The following is a 22,772-nucleotide window of genomic DNA, read 5'->3' on the forward strand; positions in this document are numbered from 1 at the left end:
ACAAAAGCTGGTAGGTCCAGTAACATGTGGGAATAAGAATGTCGAATCCAGAGGCTTGGCATGGGTTCACCTGTTGGTATGAATAGAAACGAACATCTTGAGATGTCTGCTAACTGGGTATTGTACTTTGCACTTCTGAAGGAATCCGTCTACGTCGCATATGTGCTCTTTTCAGCTAACCAATTTGTAGTACTTGCAGGTAAGTTTATGTGTAATCTTACTACATAAATGAGCTAAAAGCTCTCCCTGCTTTGCACTGATTGGATTAGAAATCGCTCCACTCTGGCAAAGGGATCTGTGTTCCACATTGATGATTAGATCTTATTTTTGTTCTCTAAAATAAGTTTTCCAAATTTTGTTCTCCCAATAAGACTGTTTCTCTTTGTAAAGCTTTTCCTTTAAATTGACCCCTCCAGGAGACCAGTATTATCTTTAATTTTCTAAAGATCTTAAGAAGATTTGGGTATTTTCTATCTATATTTATTCATGTGTTTATTTGCTTACTTATATATATAGAAATATATTTACATATTTGTGTATATTCATATGTGCATACATGTACAGTAAAAAGAAGATTAGTTGAACTAAAATGAACTTGACAGTTATGGTGTGTTTCTTATTTACTTTAATATTCAAACCATACATTGGAGCAGCAAATTGATCCAAAATACAGTCTGGACAGAATTAGTGATAAAAATAATACCTGTGTCTTAAATGTTCAATAATTTCATGGTAAATACATCATAGTTTGTGTCATGATGATCCTGTAGTAGATTATAGATGCATTTGTGTTTTGGGTATTTAGTTATTCATTTGTTTCAGAGGTACACAGTTTATTTTTATGCCAGAGAGAACATTCAAATCAAAGTAAATAATATCATCTGAGATCATTTAAATCCAGTAATTGTCCATAAACCAAAGTTCACTTTCCCAAGATGGATATGTGAGTTTAGACCTCTATTCATTTCTCTAGTACAGTGGTGATTTGTCTGTGAGCTAGCATTAATCCCTTCCCCCTGTATCTCCTCATTTGTAAATGTTCAAATGGATATTTTTACATTGTGGAATTCCGGGCTTTTGCATCAGAGAATGTCTTGTTCATTAAACTTAAATAAGTTTATTAAGTTGCCAGGTGCTTCCTATAAAGAGCACAGCTTTCTATCAGACGTGCGTGCGTGCGTGCGTGCGTGCGTGCGTGCGTGTGTGTCTGTATAACATGTATTATTTTCCTAGGCCTAGGCTATTTACTCAGTTTATACCACAATATTATTCTACATTAGTCTTGATTATGTCTTTACCATCAACTCTTAAAATGTTAAATTGAAAGCAGTGCTTGCTACTTAATTTAGAGGAATGAATTCAAGTTGTTCATGGTAATGCTTTCTAAAACCTTTTCTTCCTCCCCTTTCTCTCTGTCTCCTTGCTAAGACAATATGGATGATAATGCAAATAACTTGAAAGAAGGCAGTAGAGACAATCCTGAACCTCTAAAGTGCAAACAAGTGTGGCCAAAAGGATCAAAGCGTGCTCTATCTAAGTGGAGGCCGAACAAAGAAAGGAAGACCGGATTTAAACTGAACTTGTACACCCCACCAGAAACCCCCATGGAACCTGATGACCAGGTGACAGTGGAAGAACAGAAGGAGACTCTAGAAGACAGAAGAAGCCCCACTCCCACCAGGATTGAGGAGGAGGTCAAGGAAGCTCTGGAACCCCTGCTGCCTCGAGATGAAAACAAGAAGGAGGAAACGTGTGCACCTGTAAGTCCAAATAAATCACCAGGTGAAAAACTGGAAGACGATCCAATCAAACCTGAGGAAGAAGAGGAGGAAGAGGAAGAAGAAGAGGAAGAGGAGGAGGAGGAAGAAGGAAATGTAGAAAAAGATCCAGGTGGTGCCAAAAGTCAGGAAAAAGAGGAACCGGAAGTCTGCACGGACAAAGACGCCCCCGTGCGCTTGGGTGATCATGACGAGGAGGAAGAAGAGGATGAAGAGCCGTCTCATAATGAAGGTCATGATGCAGATGATGAAGACGAGAGTCACTTGGAGTCTATGGAGGCAGAGAAGGAAGAACGCCCCAGGGAAGCCTTCAAAGAAGCACTGGAAAACCAGGAGGCTTTTTTAGACCTTAGTGTCCAGCCTGGTCATTCGAAACCAGAGGTCTTAATGGACTGTGGCGTTGACCTTGCAGCTTCGTGTAACAGTGAACCTAAGGGGCTTGCTGGAGACACTGAAACAGCACCTGAATCTGATGAGGAAGCCCCTGAAGAACAGGCACAGAAACAGGACAAAAAGAACAGTGAAGAAGTAGATTCTGAGTTCAAAGAGGGAAGTACAGCAACCATGGAAATCGACTCTGAGACCGTCCAGGCAGTTCAGTCTTTGACCCAGGAGAACAGTGAACAGGACGACACCTTTCAAGATTGTGCCGAGACTCAAGAGGCATGTAGAAGCCTACAGAACTACACCCACGCAGACCAAAGTCCACCGATTGCTGCCACTCTGGACGATTGCCAACAGTCAGACCACAGTAGCCCCGTTTCATCCGTCCATTCCCATCCCGGCCAGTCAGTACGCTCTGTCAGCAGTCCTAGTGTCCCTGCCCTAGAAAACGGCTATGCCCAAATCAGCCCAGATCAAAGTGCCATCTCAGTGCCATCTTTGCAGAACATGGAAACCAGTCCAATGATGGATGTCCCGTCAGTTTCAGACCATTCACAACAAGTCGTAGACAGCGGATTTAGTGACCTGGGCAGTATCGAGAGCACAACTGAGAACTACGAAAACCCAAGCAGCTATGATTCTACTATGGGCGGCAGCATCTGTGGAAATGGCTCTTCACAGAACAGCTGCTCCTATAGCAACCTCACCTCTAGCAATCTGACACAGAGCAGCTGTGCCGTCACCCAGCAGATGTCCAACATCAGCGGGAGCTGCAGCATGCTGCAGCAAACCAGCATCAGCTCTCCCCCAACCTGCAGCGTCAAGTCTCCTCAAGGCTGTGTGGTGGAGAGGCCTCCGAGCAGCAGCCAGCAGCTGGCTCAGTGCAGCATGGCTGCTAACTTCACCCCGCCAATGCAGCTGGCTGAGATCCCCGAGACCGGCAACGCCAACATCGGCTTGTATGAACGAATGGGTCAAAGTGATTTTGGGGCTGGGCACTACCCACAGCCGTCAGCCACTTTCAGCCTTGCCAAACTGCAGCAGTTAACTAATACACTTATTGATCATTCATTGCCTTACAGCCATTCCGCTGCTGTAACTTCCTATGCAAACAGTGCCTCTTTGTCCACACCATTAAGCAACACAGGGCTTGTTCAGCTTTCTCAGTCTCCACACTCCGTCCCTGGGGGACCCCAAGCACAAGCTACCATGACCCCACCCCCCAACCTGACTCCTCCTCCGATGAATCTGCCACCGCCTCTTTTGCAACGGAACATGGCTGCATCAAATATTGGCATCTCCCACAGCCAAAGACTGCAAACCCAGATTGCCAGCAAGGGCCACGTCTCCATGAGAACCAAATCGGCATCCCTGTCACCAGCCGCTGCCACCCATCAGTCGCAAATCTATGGCCGCTCTCAGACTGTAGCCATGCAGGGTCCTGCACGGACTTTGACGATGCAAAGAGGCATGAACATGAGCGTGAACCTGATGCCAGCCCCAGCCTACAATGTCAACTCCGTGAACATGAACATGAACACTCTCAATGCCATGAATGGGTACAGCATGTCCCAGCCGATGATGAACAGTGGCTACCACAGCAACCATGGCTACATGAATCAAACGCCCCAATACCCTATGCAGATGCAGATGGGCATGATGGGGACCCAGCCATATGCGCAGCAGCCAATGCAGACCCCACCCCACGGGAACATGATGTACACGGCCCCCGGACACCACAGCTATATGAACACGGGCATGTCCAAACAATCTCTCAATGGGTCCTACATGAGAAGGTAGGCAGCATGGGCTGTCACAAAACCCCCCGGGCATCACTATTGGATTGACCTGCACAAATACCTTCGAAGAGTACGATTTCAAAACCAGCAATTGGTGTGAATGCAAAAACTTTTGTTGGCACCATTTATTTAAAAAAAAAAAAAAAAAAAAAAAAAAGCTGTATGCAGCAGAAAGCCTTATACAAGTTGTTTTTCTTTTTTTTCCTTTTTCTTTTTTGGTAACTTTGTTTCTGTTACTTTTATATGAAATTCTCTGCAAAGGAAGGCCTCTCTTTGGACTATAATTGGAGGCAGCCACTTGTTGTGCCTGCTTCCATTAAACAATGTGGATATCAAGCCCCGCCCCCCCAGATTATCTGTTTTGATAATACTGAACCTAGAGCTTTTTTTTTTCTTCCCTGTCCACTCCATGTAAATGCCTTTAGCATTTCAGTTATTGTATATTTTGTTTAAGGTGACACTTCAGCATGCCGCTAATGTCTTTGTTAGTGACAGTGCATTTTGTAGTACTGTACAAGTGTTGTGCTAACAGTAAGCCATTTCTTAAGTTTTTTGCCTTGATTAGGGTGCCCTAATTTGAGGGTTTAAAAAAAAAACTATATTTTTGTTAATTATAAAACTGTAAAGAGCTATAAAAGCTATTCCCATTTGGTTAGTCAAAAGGGTTTTATTGCTAAATGTTTGGTGTAAAGTTGAGACCCTTTTCCATTTTGGTGACAGATTTCTTTGGGGAAAAAAGGCAGCTTTCTGTTTTATAAATGCAGACTTCTGTTTATTGAATGAAGCATATCTCAGTGTTTATCTGTCAGGTTTTGAAACATTTCATATATGTCCAAATACTTGGCAGGATTTAAAAAAAAATAGTGAATTTGGTGTAAAGTTGCTATTTTATGGAAATGCCTCTAACTTTACATTTTCATTCCATCTGTAGATTTTTCTATCTTTATAAAATATTGGAGTTATTTTTTAAGGAAAAATAGAGAAGTAGCTTGTGAATAGCGCAAACTAAGCTTACAAATCGCATGTAAAAAAGCAAAAAAGTTATTTGTGTCTGTTTATATTGCTTCCTTTTTTGTAGCCTTTGTACCTGTACAGGGTTGACTGTAAGGGCCAAGCAGGAGAGGCGTGATCCTTGTATAAAATAGGAGCCAGCGACACTCTTGTATTTATCTGTTCTCTTTTTAGTCAGTCACTTCAAAAAAAAACAAAAAACAAAAAAACAAAAAAAAGCTGTACATTTTAACATAAAATAAATTATGATGAGCCATTTTTAGCCTCTTGTGTCCTGTCATATTATGATTGATAGAGAATGACCAATTGAACTGTATCATGTGTCACATCTCAGAACACATACACATTTTGGGAAAATAAATTATTTAGTGTAAATTGGAGTTAAGAGATTTTCTGATTTGTTTTGACTTTGGGGGAGGGGGTTGGCAATAAATAAGAGTACTATCTAATAAAACCATCACATATACCAAATACCTATTTAATAAATTAATTTATAATGGATTTTAATGCTTTTCATGAAAGTTTATTTTATGCTAGTGCATACCTTCTGTATGCCAATCATTGTCTTTAAAATAAAGTGAATTTGTTTTTTTCTTTTTGACTTTGATCTTCATTTGCAAAGGGATCCTGCACAAATCTCCAGTTGTCTCATTTGTACAGTCTGTATAAACTCCCCTTAGGGCCTGGTACAGTGGTGGCAACTTTCATTGTTTTAAAATAGATTAATACAAAAAAACACCCAATTTGGAATTGTAAGTTGGAAAAAGGTGTGAAAGTTTTGCTCCGTTGTGAATGAGTGATTGTGTGTTTTCTTCAGCGTCTAAAGTTTAGACCAAAAAAAAAAAAAAAGTCAGGGTTCTCAAACATTATTTTATGGAATTCAGAGAAAGTTCTGTCTGACTGATAAAACACTTGATTTTTCAAGCGACAGGCCGAGAAATGAATGCTTGATTGGCTTGACATCCATGTGAAACTGGCCCAGTAAGCAGGCTCTCAAAATGTCTCTCCCATGAAGCCAGTCACGAATCTTATACCTTTAGGAGGAAGAACGTTGCTTTTCCACCAGTGGTTCAACACACACCAAACAACAGGTATTATAATTATATAGCTCATGGACACAAACCTTAGACTCAGAATAACGCTCCGAAAAGGCAGGATCGTGCCCCAATCACGGGCCCTACAGAGGGAGGCTACCAGCGGGGTTTTGCCTTGTGCTCTAACCCTTATTCTTTTTCTCTCATAGTTACAAAGCATTCTGGGCTTAGTGTCGAGAGTTTATCTTTTGGTCCCTTCAACAAATGCAGTCAATGGAGGAAAATCTGTAGTGGCTGAGGGAGGGCTTCCAAGAAGACACTTCTGCAGTAGCTGCCATCGCAAAGGGGAGTAGAGAACCTTTCAGGTTCTGTGCTGGGAGGAAGGGAAATGGAATTCACCTTCAGAGTGGGAAGTGATGGTATGCTTCTTGTTTGCATCAACTGCTGGGTCAGTCGGGAGCAGCCAAGGCTTTTAGCACCCCAGGGGGTCCACACTCAGGCAAGAGGCTGCCTGGGCCTGGGAGGTTGGCGGGGGGCTGCTAACGATCTGAAAGGGACGCAGAACTTCCCCTAGGCTTCCCCTGGAAACCTTCACATATTTGGTCTTTCCTCTTGTGTTAAGATTCTTTGGGGACTGAGTTCCCTTTGGCAGTGGCTTGTTAATCACACCCTGGTCTATGTGAAGCCTGAGCCCCACCCCCACGTCCTGCCTGCCTCAGCATCCTCCAGGGAGCTGTGGGCAAGCCCCAGTCACTGCCCCAGATCTGCCAGACCAGATCTGAGAACAGGACTGGGCACTCCTTGTGTCTCAGGCTCCTTAGGGACTGCGGCGATGCCAGGTACGGGAGCCCCTCCGCGGGCCCCAAGTCCCAACATTCACTGACAGAACAGAAGGGCTTGGCGTAGGAGAGAAACTGCTGATCTGAAGTGACCTCAGAAAACCCTGCATGCTCCTCCTTACTGACCCCCTCTCATTAGAGAAATCAGACCTAAATGAGACCCCCAAGGATCCTGGAAAACGGGAACTTGGATTCATCTGGGCTGAAATACAGTCATCAGTAGGTGGAGATGAACAGGTCACATCTTTTAAACCCAGTACTGTGTTCTTTCGTTTATGAAAATTTTAGCAAGTGGTGGTCAGTTGCCCACCTTTCCTTTCTAATCGCTCAGGAGTGAAGGCATCTGCCTGCCTTGTCAACATTCTGTTTTAGGAATAACGACTCACAATATTTTTACAGAATTTTAACAGTCTTTCCACGTGATCCACACACCCACCCTGTGCAGGACATGGGGCAGTTGTCTCCAGTTTACAGAAGAGGAGATTGAGACTCAAAGAAGGTAATTGCCCCAATTTAGCTATAATTTGTGAGCTGAAACAAACCCAGTTATCTCCAAATCCCAGCTCTTTTTTTTTCTAGAACACTTGACTCTGAACAGGCCATAACTTATTATCTCTCTGACTTAAAGGCTTAGCTAATAAATGCGTGATGCTTTAACAACTGTTAAGTGCTGTATAAATACAGGTTACTTTGTTGTGACAAGCCATTGTTGGTCTACAGTCAGTACTTGAGAGTACAAGTACTGTTGTATTCTGAAGCAGTACCTTCGTTTCTTTGTACCCAGGCCCATAATTCCACGCTCCTGTTTTTCCTTCTCTCTTCTCTGTCCCCTTTCCTGGATCCCCCTTGGCCACCGAGGCCTTACTCTAAATGTTGATGGAAGCACACAGACCTGGGCTTCCTCTCTTATCTCATTCAGTACTCGCTGACTTAAAATTCCACTTCAGTAGAGAGAACTCCCAGAACTATATCTCCTGTCTGAGCTCTGTAGATTCAGAGTCAAATAACATTGGACACCTTTTGGATGTCTTACAGACATGACATAACTGGTGATCTGCAGCCCCCTCCACCCTTTCTGCCCTAGTCAACCCCTCTTAGTATTAAGGCACCACCAAGAAACCAAATTGGTGTCTTTCATTTCTCCCTCCCCTCTCAGCAGCTTCTGTTGATTCTCCGGGATAATTCCAAACTAATCTTGAGTCCCAGTCCGCCTTAGACCACGTCACCTTCCTCTTTCCTATCAACAGTTGCAACAGCCTCCCTAACTGGTCTCTCTTCCCTTCTTAGCTCCCTACCATCCATTCTTCATACTTCAGCCACAGTAATTTTTTTTCTTTTCTTTCCAGAGTGGTCTCCTTAAGACATAGCTAATACCATTCCCCTGCTTGAAAACCTTCAGTGGTTTTTCTTTGCACGTGGAGTAAAATCGAGTCTCTCTACCCTTCACCTTCCACTCCCCTCACTCCAACCCACTAACTCTCGCTTCACCAGTGGGCAGTTCCTCAAACCACAGACTCATTTTTTTGCCACCTCGGGGCCTTCATCTGTGCTGTTCCTCAGCCTAGAATGTTCCCTCCCCATTTGGAAAGTGCGCTCTTTCAAGTCTCAGCTCACCCCATCTCCTCAAAGAGGGCTTCCCACCACCCTGTGTAAAGGGGGTTTCTCCTGATCCTGTCCCCTGTTGGTCACCTCACTACCTGTTTCCCTCATGGCACTTTGGACACAACAGGCATTTTTTGTTTTCACTTTTGGCCTCCTAATCCAGTTTTTGGCACGTGGTAGGTTCTTGATAAGTCCTTAATGACCGAATGAATATTTTACTTCTGAAGACTTGAAACAGTTTTGCAAAAACTTTTGTTCCTCCTTTCTCCTACCTCTGGCTCCCAGGAGCCATTTCGAAGAGACTAGACGTCCAACTTTAAAGTTCTCTTCTGTTCTCCTCAGCAGGACTCCAAGCCCCACAAAGAGGTGGGAGGGAGCATGTAGGAAGGTGTAGAACAAGAGAACACCAGCAGTGGATCTATAGGTGTTCCATCCTTTCCACATACAGATTCACTTTGACGTAACTATTTCACGAAAATGGAAATACTGATTTCTCTCTGGAACAGATAAGACCTAGAAGGTGAGTTTCAAGGGAATTATTAGGATCTTGTGATGAGAAAGCCTACGTGGGGCCCACTATGACCCTGGAGTCCCTTTTGGTATATATCTCTTTTCCAAGAGCTTATGTGTGTCTCCCTCATACCCAAATTGGACCCAATGTCAAAGCGAGTGACCCAGAGCAGATCCAGGAAGCCAGACATGCTGTGGGGCCACAAGTCCTCCCCTCGGGCACAAGAGCAGGGCAGCCCGCCGGAGGTGACAGGGTTACCTTTGGGTGGCTTCGCACAGCTGCTGAGCGCCTGGACCCTATCCTCCCTCCATCAAGAACTTCCTTTTTCATTCTGCTGAAAACCACAACCAAATTGGAGGATTGGACCCCTTTGCACATTTTCCACATCAGTTTTTATCACACTCTCTGCTTTCTCTGGGCAGTTTTGGTTTCTGGGCCTTGACTGTCAGCATCTCTTTGGGTTCTGTCTGGCTTATGGTTCCTAGTTCTAGAAGCCGTCTCTACCTGCATGCTGCCTCCTGCTGTTCTGTCCTCCATAATGAAAACCACAGTCCTAGTGACTGGCTTAACTCTCAGGGGCGGGGGAACCCTACCGCTGAGCTCACCCAGCTGCCTTGTTCTCCCTTTCCAGAGCAAACACATTTGCAAATACTTTCTGGTGTCACTGAAAACAAGAATCAACATGAAAGAGCTTCCCTGAGTTCTGGTCTCCTAAAGAGTGTCGCCTCCCTCTTATTTCAAAATTGTAAAGTCAAACTCTTGTCCAAATTTACCACAATTTATTGAATGTTTCTGGGTGGTGGCAGCTCTGGCTAAGATCCTAAAGAGCCCTGGCTCTCTGCGGAAGGTGGGGGAGCCCAAAGCAGGGCCCTCTGTGTGGGCCCCACTCCCCACCCCTACCAAATACCTGAGCCTGGGGTATTTGAAAAGAGGATGCAAGAAACTGAGGAAATGCAGATGCCCCAGACAGGGGACTCACTAATAAGCTGTCCAAGCTCTCCCCTAACACGGCTCTCCCAGGCATTTTCCTGCGGTTAGAAAATATATTTTAAAATTATTTTTTAAGAATGTGACTTTCAGACAAAGCCGAACGCATAATCACAGCACAATGCCTACACATTTTTAAATCCTTTTCTCCCATCTTATCAAAAAATAATAATAACACAGGCTCCTTTGTGCAGAACTGTGTGTTCATCTGTAACCGATTCTGCTGGGCAGCCAGTCTGCCGCATTTTGAGGTGAAGCCGAGGTCTGGACTAGTCCAGTGGGCAGCCTTGAATGCTCCCTGTTCATCAGCACGCACCCGGGAAGTGGAAGATTATTTGGAAGAAGTCAGGCTGTGGTTTCACTGTCCCTTCTGCAGGTCAGAGCTATTTCAGTCTCCTCTTTCCATTCCCAAGTGTGTCTGCCTCTCCTCGTGGGGCTCTACAGCTTCTTCTCACTGGCCTCTTCACCATCGTCACCGTGCTGGGCCTGTCTCCTCTGCTGGACCAGCTGCATGTCTAGTTCCCGGAGCTGCTTCAGAAAGCCCCGGTTGGGCAGGACACAGCGGTTCTTGGCCACTTGTTGAATGGCGTCCACCAGGGTCATGTTCCTGTGGATCATCAGGTAGGCCAGGACCAGGGTTGCCGACCGACTACGGCCCATGGCGCAGTGTACCAGGATCTTATCTGAAATGCAGTGAGGAGAAGAGGCACCAAACTACTAGTCACCACTGGTTCTTCACCACCATGCACTCTCAGGGGGAGAACACAGCCAGTTCCCCTTAAGAATATCCTTGATGAAGCAGTAAAAATTAATTTATCAAATTTCAGCCCTTGGTCACACTTCTTAATAGTCTGTGATGAAATGGGATACACACATAAAGCACTTGGGTGCAGACCCGAGTATGATGGTTATCTCAAGGAAAAGCACATGGGAGATTGAGTTGCAAGCTGAATTAGCCACTGTTTCATGAAAACACCATTTTTACCGAAAAGAATGAATGACAGAAAAACCATGGTAATTCAAACTTGGGTATTTGGCAGACTTTTTCTCAAAAGGGAGCAAATTAAGCCTGTTGCCTTAAGACAACCGACGGTATTTATTGCCTGTGATAAAATGCAAGCTTTCGAGCAAAAATCAGAATTTTGGAAAACTTGTATCTGTCACCGTGAAGTTAACAGTTTCCCAATACTTTTAAGATTTTTCTGTTAAGATCGGTGGTGATATTAAAAATGCGGGGTTTTTTTTAATAATGTACAAATGAAAAGTGGCAACATTTGGAGTAAACATAACTCCAAATAACTTAGTAAATCAACATAACTTAGTAAATCAATATTCTCCAAATTACTTATGTGGGATACTACAAAATCATGCAGGGTAAAAAAAAAAAAATCTATTCTAAGTGCAAGGCAGACCAGTGGATTTTCATGTCAAAGAGTATGACGTTTATCGATACGGCTTCAGATTCTACATCACAACTAACCTTTAAGAAGCTATCATTGGTCAAGTTTTGGTGTAGTATCAAGAAGAATATACACAATTATCTAAAAAAGCTATTAAAGTATCCCTCCCTTCTCCAACTACGTATCTGAGTGAGGCTGGATTTTCTTCATACACATTAACCAAAACGCTGTATCACAACAGATTGAATACAGAAGCTGATGAGACTCCAACTGTATTCTAATAAACCTAACATTGAAGAGATTTGCTAAAATATAAGTGAATGCTGCTCTGCTCCCTAACTTTATTTTGGAAAATACAATTTTTCATAAAAATATGTTATAGTAATGTGTAATACTTTATTTCATCTTTTTTCAATGAATGCATATTGTAAAAATTTTCAGTTTTTGTACTAGGGTAAATATTGATAGATATAACCTACATAAACAACTCTTTGAGGTCTTCAATAGTTTTGAAGAGTGTAACAGGGTTCTGAGACCAAAAAGTTGGAGAACCAGAGATCTAAGTCTGTACAAGAAAAACAAAAGCTCTCTTTGGCCACTCCCATGGCAACAGCTGGCCTAGTGAGAATCCCTGATGTGAAGCAGTGTCCTCATCCTTTGGGCTTCCATTTGGTGGCGCTCTAGAGCTCCCATAGTGAGCCTCAACGTGCTTCATCTCATTCCATCTTTCCTACAACCTTCAAGGTTTCATCATCATCATCCCTGTGCTACAGAGAAGGAAACATGCTCACTGAAGTGAAATGACTTGCCACAGAGGTCACCCAGAAAGCTGGCGCCGGCACTAGAACTAGTTCAAAGCAGCATATTATTGAGGCCCTCCTGTCTGCTGGCCGCTGGCCCCTGTGCTCTGGGGACAGAGAAAGTAATGAGATTAGGTTCTCTGGCTGTCCCCACCACTGCCATCCCAAAGGCCACCCTCTCCTGGTTATGGGATCACTCTGCTGGTTTTAGGCTGGCTTGGGGCAGTGTGAGCTGTATGACCCCCACTGCTGTCCCTATTCTTGATTCTCAAGCCTGAAGCCTGGAAAGATGACCGAGAAAACACTCATGGACATCCCCCAGTTTCTGGAGCATCAGCAGGATATGAGAACAGCTTAGAAAGAACACTTCTGAATGGACGTTGCTCTCTCCTTCCTCAGGGGACCATGCCCAGGACAGCGGTAATGGTCAGCAGCCACGGCAGTGTCAGAAATCCAGTCGGCCCTGAACACCAGGCACCAGGATTCTCTCTCCCACCCACCCTGGCTGGAGAGGCCAGCACCCCCCCACCCAACAGGAAGGACTTCTGATGGCCTCTCCACGCACAGTGCTGGCACACAGAGGTACTCTATAAAGAGCTATTAATTTCATCACAATGCATTTTCATGAATCTCCGCAAGCTAACCAGATGGCCATCCAGTCCCAGCCTGCATGCTGCTAAGCTATGAGAGTAGCCACACGGCCTTTCCCTTGTGCACTTTGGCCCGAAAGCAGGGCCGGCTTCTTTACTGCTGAGTGAGGTTTGGGGGACGCCTGTGCCGCATGGCTGTGCTCCTGGAGTGGAATGTCTACCGCTGGCATTCTAATCCCCACAGACTCCTCCAGAGGCTGCCTGGCCCCTCGCCAGCTCTGCTGATAACTAAAGCGTTTCTTCCTCTCCTGGCAAAAAGGGTAATTCTTTCTGTCATGACTAAATGCCTGGAAGAGACGAAAGCTGTAGTTCATTAAGTCTTTTGGGAGCCTGAAGTCTGTTAAGTGGGAGGAGGGGGAAGGGAGAGAGAGGGGGGGAAGGGAGAGGGACGGGATGGGAGGGGAAAAGGTTGAAATGAGAGGGGGTGCTCAGCTTCAGCAGGAGCTCCTGGAGCTAAATGTGGTTTCTGTGACTGTGGCATTAATGCCATCAGCCATCTGAGCTCGGTACATCTCCCTGGAGTCCAGGGCCTGTTCCCAGACTCTCAGGACACTGCTTCCTCTTTGCTCTGTGGCTCTGCTAGGCACCCTTTCAGGCCCAGCCTCGGGTGCCGAGAGACTGCTCTCAGGAGAGTTCAGAAAAGAAGGCAAGGAAGGCAGCATTTGGCCTCTTCCCAACATGGCCCGCAACAGAGAGCCAGGAGGCTGGCTCAGACACCGCCAGGGTCAGGGCTGAGCGAAGGCTGCATTATCAGTATTGACATTTTCTAGATCAGTTGCTTTTCATGTTTTTGTGTGACCCCCAAAAACACTACGTAAAATTCTCAGCTAACACGCACATAGCCTCACGTGGCCCCCGTGTCTCCCAACTATGTTTTTATGTATTTTATCGTAGTCAATCCTCTCAACGACTGATGAGGTAGATAAAATTATGTTCCCCATTTTACAGAAGAGGTAGCTGAAATGCAGAGATGTGACTTGTCCAAGTCGCACAGCTAGAAAGTGGCAGAACTGTAACTCAAGCCCAGGCCACCTGACACCAGAGTGAAGCTCTTAAATGGTATGTGGTCTCACTAGTGTGTGTGTATCAGACAGAAGTTTCACCAAATAAGAAGTACTTTTATTACATGAAACGCATGCTGATAATATTTTCTATTCTTTTCTACTCTATTCAATTTTTTTTTTTAAAGAAATGCTGGTTGCACCCACTAAATTGTTTTTGTGACTCCCTATAGGTTACAAGCTATGTTTGGAAAATGGTGATTTCAATGAAATATTTCCCCTTAGGCCTTTCCCAAAAGGTGAGTTTCCATAATCTTTGAAGAAAACCCAAATCCAGAATCTCTACTATTTCCCAATTGCATGTTTTCACTTCTGACCAGAAGGTAGGCCTCTGTCACTCAAATCACACATACAGGCCAAGTCCCCCAACTCCACCCCCCTCACCTGTACCCCCGCCCCACACCAGGTGTGCACTCTCTAAGCAACCTCCTTCCTTGTTTACCGGAGCTGCCCTCTGCCCATCTCTCACTACCTTGAACTTGCCTTCCTCAGCAGCTCGCAAAGGCAGAGATAATACTTCTCCCAAAGCCATTCTGGACATGTGGAAGTCCTCAGAAAAAGGGTGCGAGGTGTGTTTTGAACTGCCAGGAGGCAGGCCTGTGTGTGCTGCAGTGGAGCAGAAGACCCTTAAAACACCCTGAAAGTCTGATCTGGTGAATTGATCTGGTCAATTTTACACAGTGTTTTCAGGGGCCACAAAAAAGTTTAAGAAGCTTAGAAACACCAGAGAATCAACCACCTGCTCAAGAGCAGACTTCATTTATTTATTCATACCTACCTTATCCATAATAGATTTTAAGATGGCTTCAAAAGCAGGCTGCGGATTGTTCGTTTAAGAAAAAGAAAGAAAGAATAAAAGGAGAGTAGTGATCCTAAAATCTGATCTTTAGCGCCTCCTGGTATCTGCCCTGGGATTTCTTAAAAGATTTCATTAAATTAAAACCACACTAATTCGGCTTGGAGGATGCTGTGCCAGGAGCAGTGAAGGCCGTCCACATGGGGTTCCTATGGTAGTATTTTGTCAATACTTCTTTTTCTGATGAAGAATGACAAGTTCAGTTCTTTCAGATCCTATAACCCAGCTGGAGTGCCTCACCTTCCATGCCATGTGGTGACCCCCTACACAGCAAAGACACCAGATGCTCAAAACAAGGGCAAAGGATCCTTCCACGAGGCCTGAGTGACAGAAGGAATTTCCTTCCACTGGTCTCTGATGAGCTCCATGACACTGGGCACGTCACTTGGCTTCTCTGGGCCTCTGTTTTCCCAGTTTTCAGGGCAGGACACTGGCCTAGATTATCTCTAAGATTTTTTTCAAGAGTGACTGAGGTTGCCTGGGGGTTCTTTCAGAAGGGTCAAGTCATTGTCGAGTAGGAGTAGTCGTGGACCCATGGGGATGGTTACAGGCCAGGAGTACAGTTCCACAGCTCCACAAGCAATGCTTTTCAAAAGGAGTGAACAAGACAGTTTGTGAGGGGCAGCAGTGGGAACCAGTGTACACTTGACCGAAACTAGCCAAGGAAGAAGAGGAAAGACGAGAGAAGACAGACGCCTTGCCTTTTGGCCAGACTGTCCATCAACACCTCTTACATCAAGAGTATAATAAGAAACATATGAGTGGGCCTGGCTCTAATATGCTCTAGTCGAGTCCCTGGGTTTTCCAGTGCATGACTGGACACAATCAGGCCACCCACTGCACGTGGCAGGCAGGCTGAGCACATGCCGTCTCCGTTGTTTGGAGTCTGTGATAATGCTGTTGCCGAACTAACCTGCACTTTATTTTGTTGCCTTGAGCACTCAGGGCACAGGTTACAAACCGATAGCCACTGGGTTTCTTTTGTTTGGCCTTTGCAGCATTTTAAAAAATTTTCAATTTGTTGCCAACACTTAAAACTTGAGTGATTTTACATTAAAATCCAGATTGAAAAGTCAGCTCTATCACATTTGCATGGAGTCTCACAAGACATACATTGGCTAGGACTAAGTAGGAGCTGACCCCTTTGGAGGGGATATGGGGCTCTCCGTTAGCCTCAAGCACCCCCTACCTGCACCCCACTCCCTTAATGCAGCCAGCTCCATCTGTCCAGGGTCTTTGCCTGGTCCTGAAGGGCTGGCGTCTGAGCCCCCAACTTGAGGAAATCTTTAGATGTGCAAGTGCAAAGGGCACTGAAACAGGACCGCCTCCCACCTGGCCTAATCCCCCACCCCCTGCACGTTCTCTGACATGCATATGTACTTTCCCTCTTGACCCTGTCTCTTCTAGGTGCTTTCAGCTGGTCTACCAGTCCCAATCCACACCAACCTGACCTCTCCACATCCATGCTCCATGATCTGCCCAGGCCTAAACAGGACTTGAGAGCCCCATTCTGTCCTGATTTGGCAATGGGGGCAGACTCTAAAATCACTTGCCAGGAACCAAAAACAAGCTGTCATGTGAGTATATCATACTAGTTCAAAGTTGGAATGTCTCTTTTTCTTTGGGGATTGGAAACTTTATTATGATGATGTGCATGTGTTGGTGTGGTTATGTGTTTCACGGAGCACGACCTCTCTTTATCAAACACATCTGAGAGCCTGCTGTGCACCAGGTTCTATGCTAAGTGCTTTGTGTCGGTTACTGCTGAGCCTCATTAGAACCTTTCAAGGTAAATATTTTTATCACCAGATGGAGAAACCAAGGCTCAGAGAAATCACATTGTTAGTCAGTTGGGCGGCATGAATTTGAATCCAGCCCTGTCTTCTCCAAAGCCTGCCAGACCCCTTCCATTAAACGGAAGGTCGAAGATAGCGTAATGGCAAGTGAAACTGAAGGATTGCGTGGTTGTACTGTACAGCTTTTTGTTTTTTCGCGTCAAATATGTTTTCAGTTAACTTCAAATACTCTGAGGCGAATTTCACCTCGCGGTGATGAGTCAGAGTCCAGTTGCTTTTTGATCCTGCTTGGAAACCCAGAATGTGCAGAACACAAAAGATGGCCCATAAAAAGACTCATAAAAGAACAACTTTGAAATGAGGCATCCCCGAATACAAGCACTTCAGCTCCCTGGGTTTCTTTTTCATTGTGACATTGTTTTGTGAACCACAATAATGACAAATTGTTGGTGCTGTAGGGCTGGCTCTGAGGCCAAGCCCACCTTGGCACAGCCATCAAAGTCTGGGGCAGTTAACAGTCATGGCCTAGCCTCTCCCCCCCTGCCCCCGACAGGCTGCGAGTTCCTAAAGCAGGCCAGTGGGTCAGTCAGTGAGCCTTGTAATCCCAACCTGTTGTGGTAAGAAAGGCTTTCAGTACAGTAGTTCCCCTTTATCCATGGAGGTTATATCCCAAGACCCCCTGTGCATGCCTGAAACCGCAGATAGCACCAAACCTAATCAACTTCTTCAACTCTGCTGGAAATGTGGCAGCATCTGCTTCATCGGCAGACTCAGCCTCTCCAGTAATTTATGTATTTTTCGGTCCAACCTATTCCTGAATCTGTATAACCATCCCTTACTTGCAGTAAATGGCTTGGTGCCACTCACTTCAGGGGATCCCTTGCTGAAGCCTGTGTACAGGCTCAATGCTTTCTGGTGCAACATGTTGCCATCAATCAGAACACGTTTTCTGTTCATGTCTTCTACCCACAAATTTAACGCTTTTACCATCTTAACTAAGCACTTACAATGCTCTATGGTGGTAACTTTTGCAGCTTAAGATGCAATAGAAAAATTAGCAGAAATTTCTTCTTCCTTTCCTTAATTTCACAGATAGATTTCTTTACAGTAAGATCTTAGTAACCTCAGCATAAGATTTTTCTTATTAAGTCAAGAACTTTCACCTTTTCACTTAAAGGAAGCACTTTACGGCTTTTCTTTGGCATAGCTGAATTGTCAGCATCACTACTCTTGCACTTTGGGGCCATTAAGTAAAATAAGGGTTACTTGAACTCAAGCACTGTGATACTGCGACAGCCGATCTGATAACCCAGCCGGCTACTAAGTGACTAATGGGCAGGGAGTGTCTACAGTGTGAATACACTGGACAAAGGGATGATTCACGTCCCTGACGGGATGGATTGGGACACTTCGAGATTTCATCGCTGCTCAGAATGGTGTGCAATTTAAAACTTATGAATTGTTTATTTCTGGAATTTTCCATTTAATATTTTCAGACCACGGTTGACTGCAAGTAACTGAAACCAAGGAAAGCGAAACTGCAAATAAGGGGGGAGTGCTGTAACTGGATACCCTGAATTATGTGATGGCCCCATAAAGGGGTGTGACACGTGGAGCTGCAGTCAGGGCACAGATTAGGGCATCCAAGTCCCTCTGGCCTCTGTGGAATGCCACTGAAATACACCCTGCAGCAATAACAGCATATTGTCTTACCTGATGCATACCTAAACTGTGCCCTTCTCTCCAAAATAGCCTTGTAGCCTTTCCCTGGATTGGGGCAGCTAAAACTACGTTTTGAGCGCAAGGACTAGCACTGATTTAAAAGATGGATAATTAACCCTCGGAAACTTGGACATCATGAGTGGGTGCAAAGCTCAGTCTCAAATATAGTTTTTCACTTATGGAGACTAGGTTGTCAGTTTTCCACAGGAGGTCTCACTAGATTGAGTATATCGGGGGTGAAAAAAGAGGGTCAGGGAAGCTGTGGGCATGGTTGGTTGGCGGGAGAATTTGAAGTTTCTCCACAGATTCCTACTCCAGTTAGCTGCTTGAGGGTTTTCTGGCATGAAAACTCTTGGTTTATCAGTCGGGTTTGGGCCCAGGCACAATTAGTGTCTCTGCCACATCCCACCTTTGAGGGCTCGCACATCGTCCCTTGGAAGGATGGCTGATGTGCCTTAGGGAAGAGAGCTTCAAGCCCAAAGCCTCTCCTCTGAACCCTCCCAATACCCATTCAATCAAAGCCAGAGCTCCACCCGCAGCACACTCAGGGGGCTCACAGCAGCACACCCAGGAGGGGCTTAGACATTTCCAGCCCATCCACATGCAACCCAGGAAGGGCCAGCTTTCAGAGGGGAGCAGACAGAGAGAGCACAGGTGTGTGAGGGGTGGGAACCTCGGCTGGGGGTGGGGCTCCGATTGGGGGCGGGGCCACAGGTGGGCCTCAGGTCTTACTGTGATCGAAGCTGAGTGCCCTGTCGATGAAAGAGGCCGCTGAGTAGAAGAAGACGCTGAGATCGAAGGTGGGCAGGTCATCAGCCTCCACTCCATGGTACTCGATGGCCATGTCGCGGTAGTAGTCGGGCCCGGTGTCCACATTCCTGGGGCCGTGGGCCGCATTCAGCACGTGTGTGAAGCCCTCCTTCTGCAGCCTGTAGCGGTCCAGCGCTGTCGCCCTGGGTGTAAGGGAGAGAAGCTGGTCTACTGTGCTGCGCTTTAGCCTAGGGCATGCCAAGCCAAGGAAGCAGCACAACATAAGGGATGGAAGCTGGAGATAATGAAGCCTTTCAGGAAATGTTTATTATTTCCTGTAAACAATCATTTATCCCCAAATAATGATTTAAATTCTGTTGTGTGCCAGGCACCCTTCTGGGTGCTGATGACGCAGTGATGAACAGATTGGTCGTCCCTCAGGAAGCTTAGATTCTAATGGGGCTACCAAGTAAACCACAAATGAATCAGCAAGATAATTTCAGATAGCAGTAAGAGCTGTGCAAAAACAACCTGCCCTAGGTAAGGTGGTCAGGGAAGGTCTCTGCAGGGAGGGAGGTGGCACTTCAGCTAAGAATGAAAGATGCGAAGGAGCTAGGCGGGGAAGAGCTGGAGGAAGTGTTTCATCCAGGCAGAGGGAACAGAAAGTCCTGTGAACAGAAGGGAAACGAATGAGGGCGGTAGTGGTACAAGAAGAATTTAGAGAGGTAGGTAGGGGCTGTGCCATGTGGACCCTGTAGGCCAGAGGAGGCAGAGTTTGAATTTTATTCTAAGTTTGATGAAATGCCACATGCCACAGCGGACTTTAAGGAAGGGGTGAGCATTGTTGACTTTTTAAAGAATCAGTATGGCTGATCGTGGAGATGGATTGGAGAGAGGCGAAAAATAGAAGCGGGGAGCTGTGTTGGAGTCTGTCATAATTGTATAGCCAAGAAAGGAAGGTGTCTTGGACTAGGGTGGAGTCACAGCAGACGTGCTGATGGGTTGGGATGGGGGCAGGGAGGAGGGGACTGGTTTGGCCAGAGCATAGCATGTGAGAGGAGAGGAGAGAAAGTTTTGCAGAGGGAGTGTGGGATTTTATGATGGAAGTGCTTGGGTATCAGGATCTGTATTTGGGGGTCATTGAGAGCTTTTGATAGTGTTTGCGGAGGGGTGATCCCATCTGGACTTTAAGATGGCATGTCTCAACAGTACAAAGACCAGTTCTACAGCTCAGGGAAGAGGTGGACAGGGTCTGGAGCCATAAGAGTAAGAGGCCAAAAGTGGCACTGTGCTCTGGCTGAGGGCTCATTTCAAGGCCCTGGTAAAAGGATGTGGCCAGAAGTGGCCATATTGGATGCCAGCCTGGATCAGCACCCTTGGCCGGGAGGAGCCCTGCAGCAGAAACATGCTGTGGCCCCTCGGTGAGCCCCCTCCCCCCCTCAATCACTGGTTTCCTGTAGCCTTTTGTTTTCCATGAGAGGAACTACGGTGGAGTCTGGTGTTTGGGAAAGAGAATGCTGAACACGGGCATTGAGCTTTTAGAAACATTTGCTGACAGCCCATTGGGACTGAGGCGTAGGGAGGTGGGGAGTCCCACCAAGCCCCGCAGCTGGCCTTTGGTGCTACCATCCTGACTATGGAACACATTCTGCTTTCAATTTTTCCTCGGGAAGGTCTGCTTTTCATTTTTCTTCTTGTCCCAAAGTATGTATACAACAAACATTATGCTTTGGGGATATAGATCTGTGCTTAATTAAAGCCTCCACTAATGCAGTCCATGTTGCTGAGTAGCAATCAACCTCACTTTGAGGTTGAGCTCAGTGGAAAAATTAAAATTAACTGTCCTTGACAGGAAGTTCCTACCCACCATAAAGACTGTTCTCTCTGGGTTCAGCAGTTGGGTTTCAACATAATCAAATAGCAGTTTGAATAAATAACAGTTTGCACTTTGCTGCTTTGGGGGTCAAGGATCGGGATAGAGATGCAGTGAGATTCATTGCCTGATGCCTCCACGTCACCCCACAGAGCTGGTTTTGCCTGCGGCCCGACGGACAGGAAAGGGCTCATGGGGAGGATTAGGGCTGGTGGGTATCGGAGGTCCACTGCAGGTTTGCAGAGCTCTGCGGCTACCTGGGCAGGGCAGAGGGGGTGGCGCCCTCACACACCACTCTGTGCCCTAGCTTGGTTTACGCAGTCCAGTTGAGGGCTCAGAAGAGCAGCCGTGGCAGAAGGGGATCTGCAAATCAACAGAGCGACTCAGTGCTCTTAGTAGACGGGCTGTGATGGAGGCAGATGACCAGGAGCCCAGCTCAGCAATTATTGGGAGTGGAGGGGTGGTGGTGTCAGAGTGCTGTGTGGCCCTGCATTGTTTCGATTTTTTGTTTTAGGGCCACCTGCTCAGATATGTTATGTGCCAAATAGACTAAGTAATGTGCCTTTACTGAAAGAGAAAAGCCCAGAAGAAAAACGGGTTTAGGAATTTACTTCTAGAATCTAGATGATGCAGGAGCCTTAGTTTCTGGTTGTTTAAGAAAAATCCTAGATGTAAGCAACCTGTTGATTTAATATATAGATTACATATAATCTAATTACCAAAAGAACACATGGTCAATGCGGAATGTGGAAAATATATCCCCTCCCACAAAAATATTACCTATATTTCTACCCCCTAGAGATAAAGACTATTGGCTTTTTGGTATAAGATCTTAGAGTTGTTTTTCTATGCATAGATTTGTATATTTTATGCAGAGAGTTGTTTGGGATATAATATTATATACACAGTTTCAAAAACTTTGACATGGTGATATACTGTAAATATCTTCCTGTGTTAACATACAGCCTTCAGTAACAGCATGCTGTTCCATCCCATAGGTAAATCTCAGTTTTACCTCACAAACCCCTATTTTTGGACATTTGTCTTCTCTCTATCTCTGTCTCTATCATCTCTATCTTTATATTTATGTTCTCTCTCTCTCTCTGTCTATCTCTAGCTCTAGCTCTAGCTCTAGCTCTATCTATCTCTGCCCTGGAGAGGGATTGGCAGGTATTATAAGAAACACTATAAATGAACAACTTTGATGTACTTCTTTGGCACATCTCTAATTATGTTTTTAGGAGCAATGTTTTTTAAGCGGAATTGCTGGATCAATGCTGGGTATGAGCATTCTAAACACATTTGATACTCATTACTAAATTATCCTCCAGAAAGCTTGCTCAAATTTACATTCCGATTTTTCATTCTTTGCCGATTTCATAGGCAAAAACAAAAGCAAAACACAAAACAAAACACCACCAACAAAGTGGTGTCTTATTTTCATTATTTTGTTTTAGCAATGAGGTTGGACATTTTCTCACAAATCTGTTGGACTTGTGCAGTGTACTTTTGAAGAACATTGTTATATCCCTGTTTTTGACCCAGTTCTCTTTAGCTCTTCTCCCTCTCTGTGAACCTCGCCTAGCTCTGGATTCGAACACCAGATTGGAGAGCCAAGGAAGTGACTTCCTTCTCGCATGGCCATTTCCTCAGTCAGAGACCTCCCCTTCTTTCCTCCTCCCCCAGCCTCCCTTCAGCCCCTGTGGAGTTCCTCCAGGAAGCTTGCTGCAACTTCCCACCCTTAGGACACTGTGTGAGGCAGTATTCCTGGGCGCACTCCTGACGGTCCACTTTTCCAGACCCCGTGCTGCCCTCCTGATTCTCAGCCTGCATACCTCAGCATCCTCCTGTAAGCCATTTCCCCCGAGCGTATGCTCTCACACAGGGAGGAGGGGGGACATGCATGTGCCTATTTGTGC

The 22,772-nt window shown here is 45.5% G+C and overlaps 2 protein-coding genes across 12 annotated transcripts in view; one reads left to right on the plus strand and one right to left on the minus strand.

Moving 5' to 3' along the window:
• The window catches only part of KAT6B (lysine acetyltransferase 6B), a 173,527-nt gene extending 167,963 nt beyond the window's left edge, over window positions 1-5,564 (plus strand). For 3 of the 11 annotated variants that reach the window (XM_033130124.1, XM_033130126.1, XM_033130125.1), the window contains one exon: window positions 1,429-5,234. In XM_033130124.1, the coding sequence (XP_032986015.1) occupies window positions 1,429-3,962 (2,534 nt within the window). In that variant the 3' untranslated portion in view covers window positions 3,963-5,234. Of the gene's footprint in view, window positions 1-1,428 lie in introns of all 11 variants that reach the window. The other 8 variants (XM_033130120.1, XM_033130123.1, XM_033130115.1 and 5 more) reach the window with 4 other exon arrangements.
• A 4,091-nt stretch (window positions 5,565-9,655) lies between these two features.
• Window positions 9,656-22,772, minus strand: part of DUSP29 (dual specificity phosphatase 29) — a 31,065-nt gene continuing 17,948 nt past the window's right edge. Inside the window, exons 3-4 of the mRNA XM_033131259.1 lie at window positions 18,963-19,183; window positions 9,656-10,628 (exon numbers count right to left, since the gene is read on the minus strand). Coding sequence (XP_032987150.1) covers window positions 10,384-10,628; window positions 18,963-19,183 — 466 coding nt within the window. The 3' untranslated portion in view covers window positions 9,656-10,383. The remainder of the gene's footprint in view (window positions 10,629-18,962; window positions 19,184-22,772) is intronic.

The sequence above is a fragment of the Rhinolophus ferrumequinum genome, chromosome 16 (assembly GCF_004115265.2).
Source record: "Rhinolophus ferrumequinum isolate MPI-CBG mRhiFer1 chromosome 16, mRhiFer1_v1.p, whole genome shotgun sequence".
In the NCBI taxonomy this organism is placed as follows: Eukaryota; Metazoa; Chordata; class Mammalia; order Chiroptera; family Rhinolophidae; genus Rhinolophus; species Rhinolophus ferrumequinum.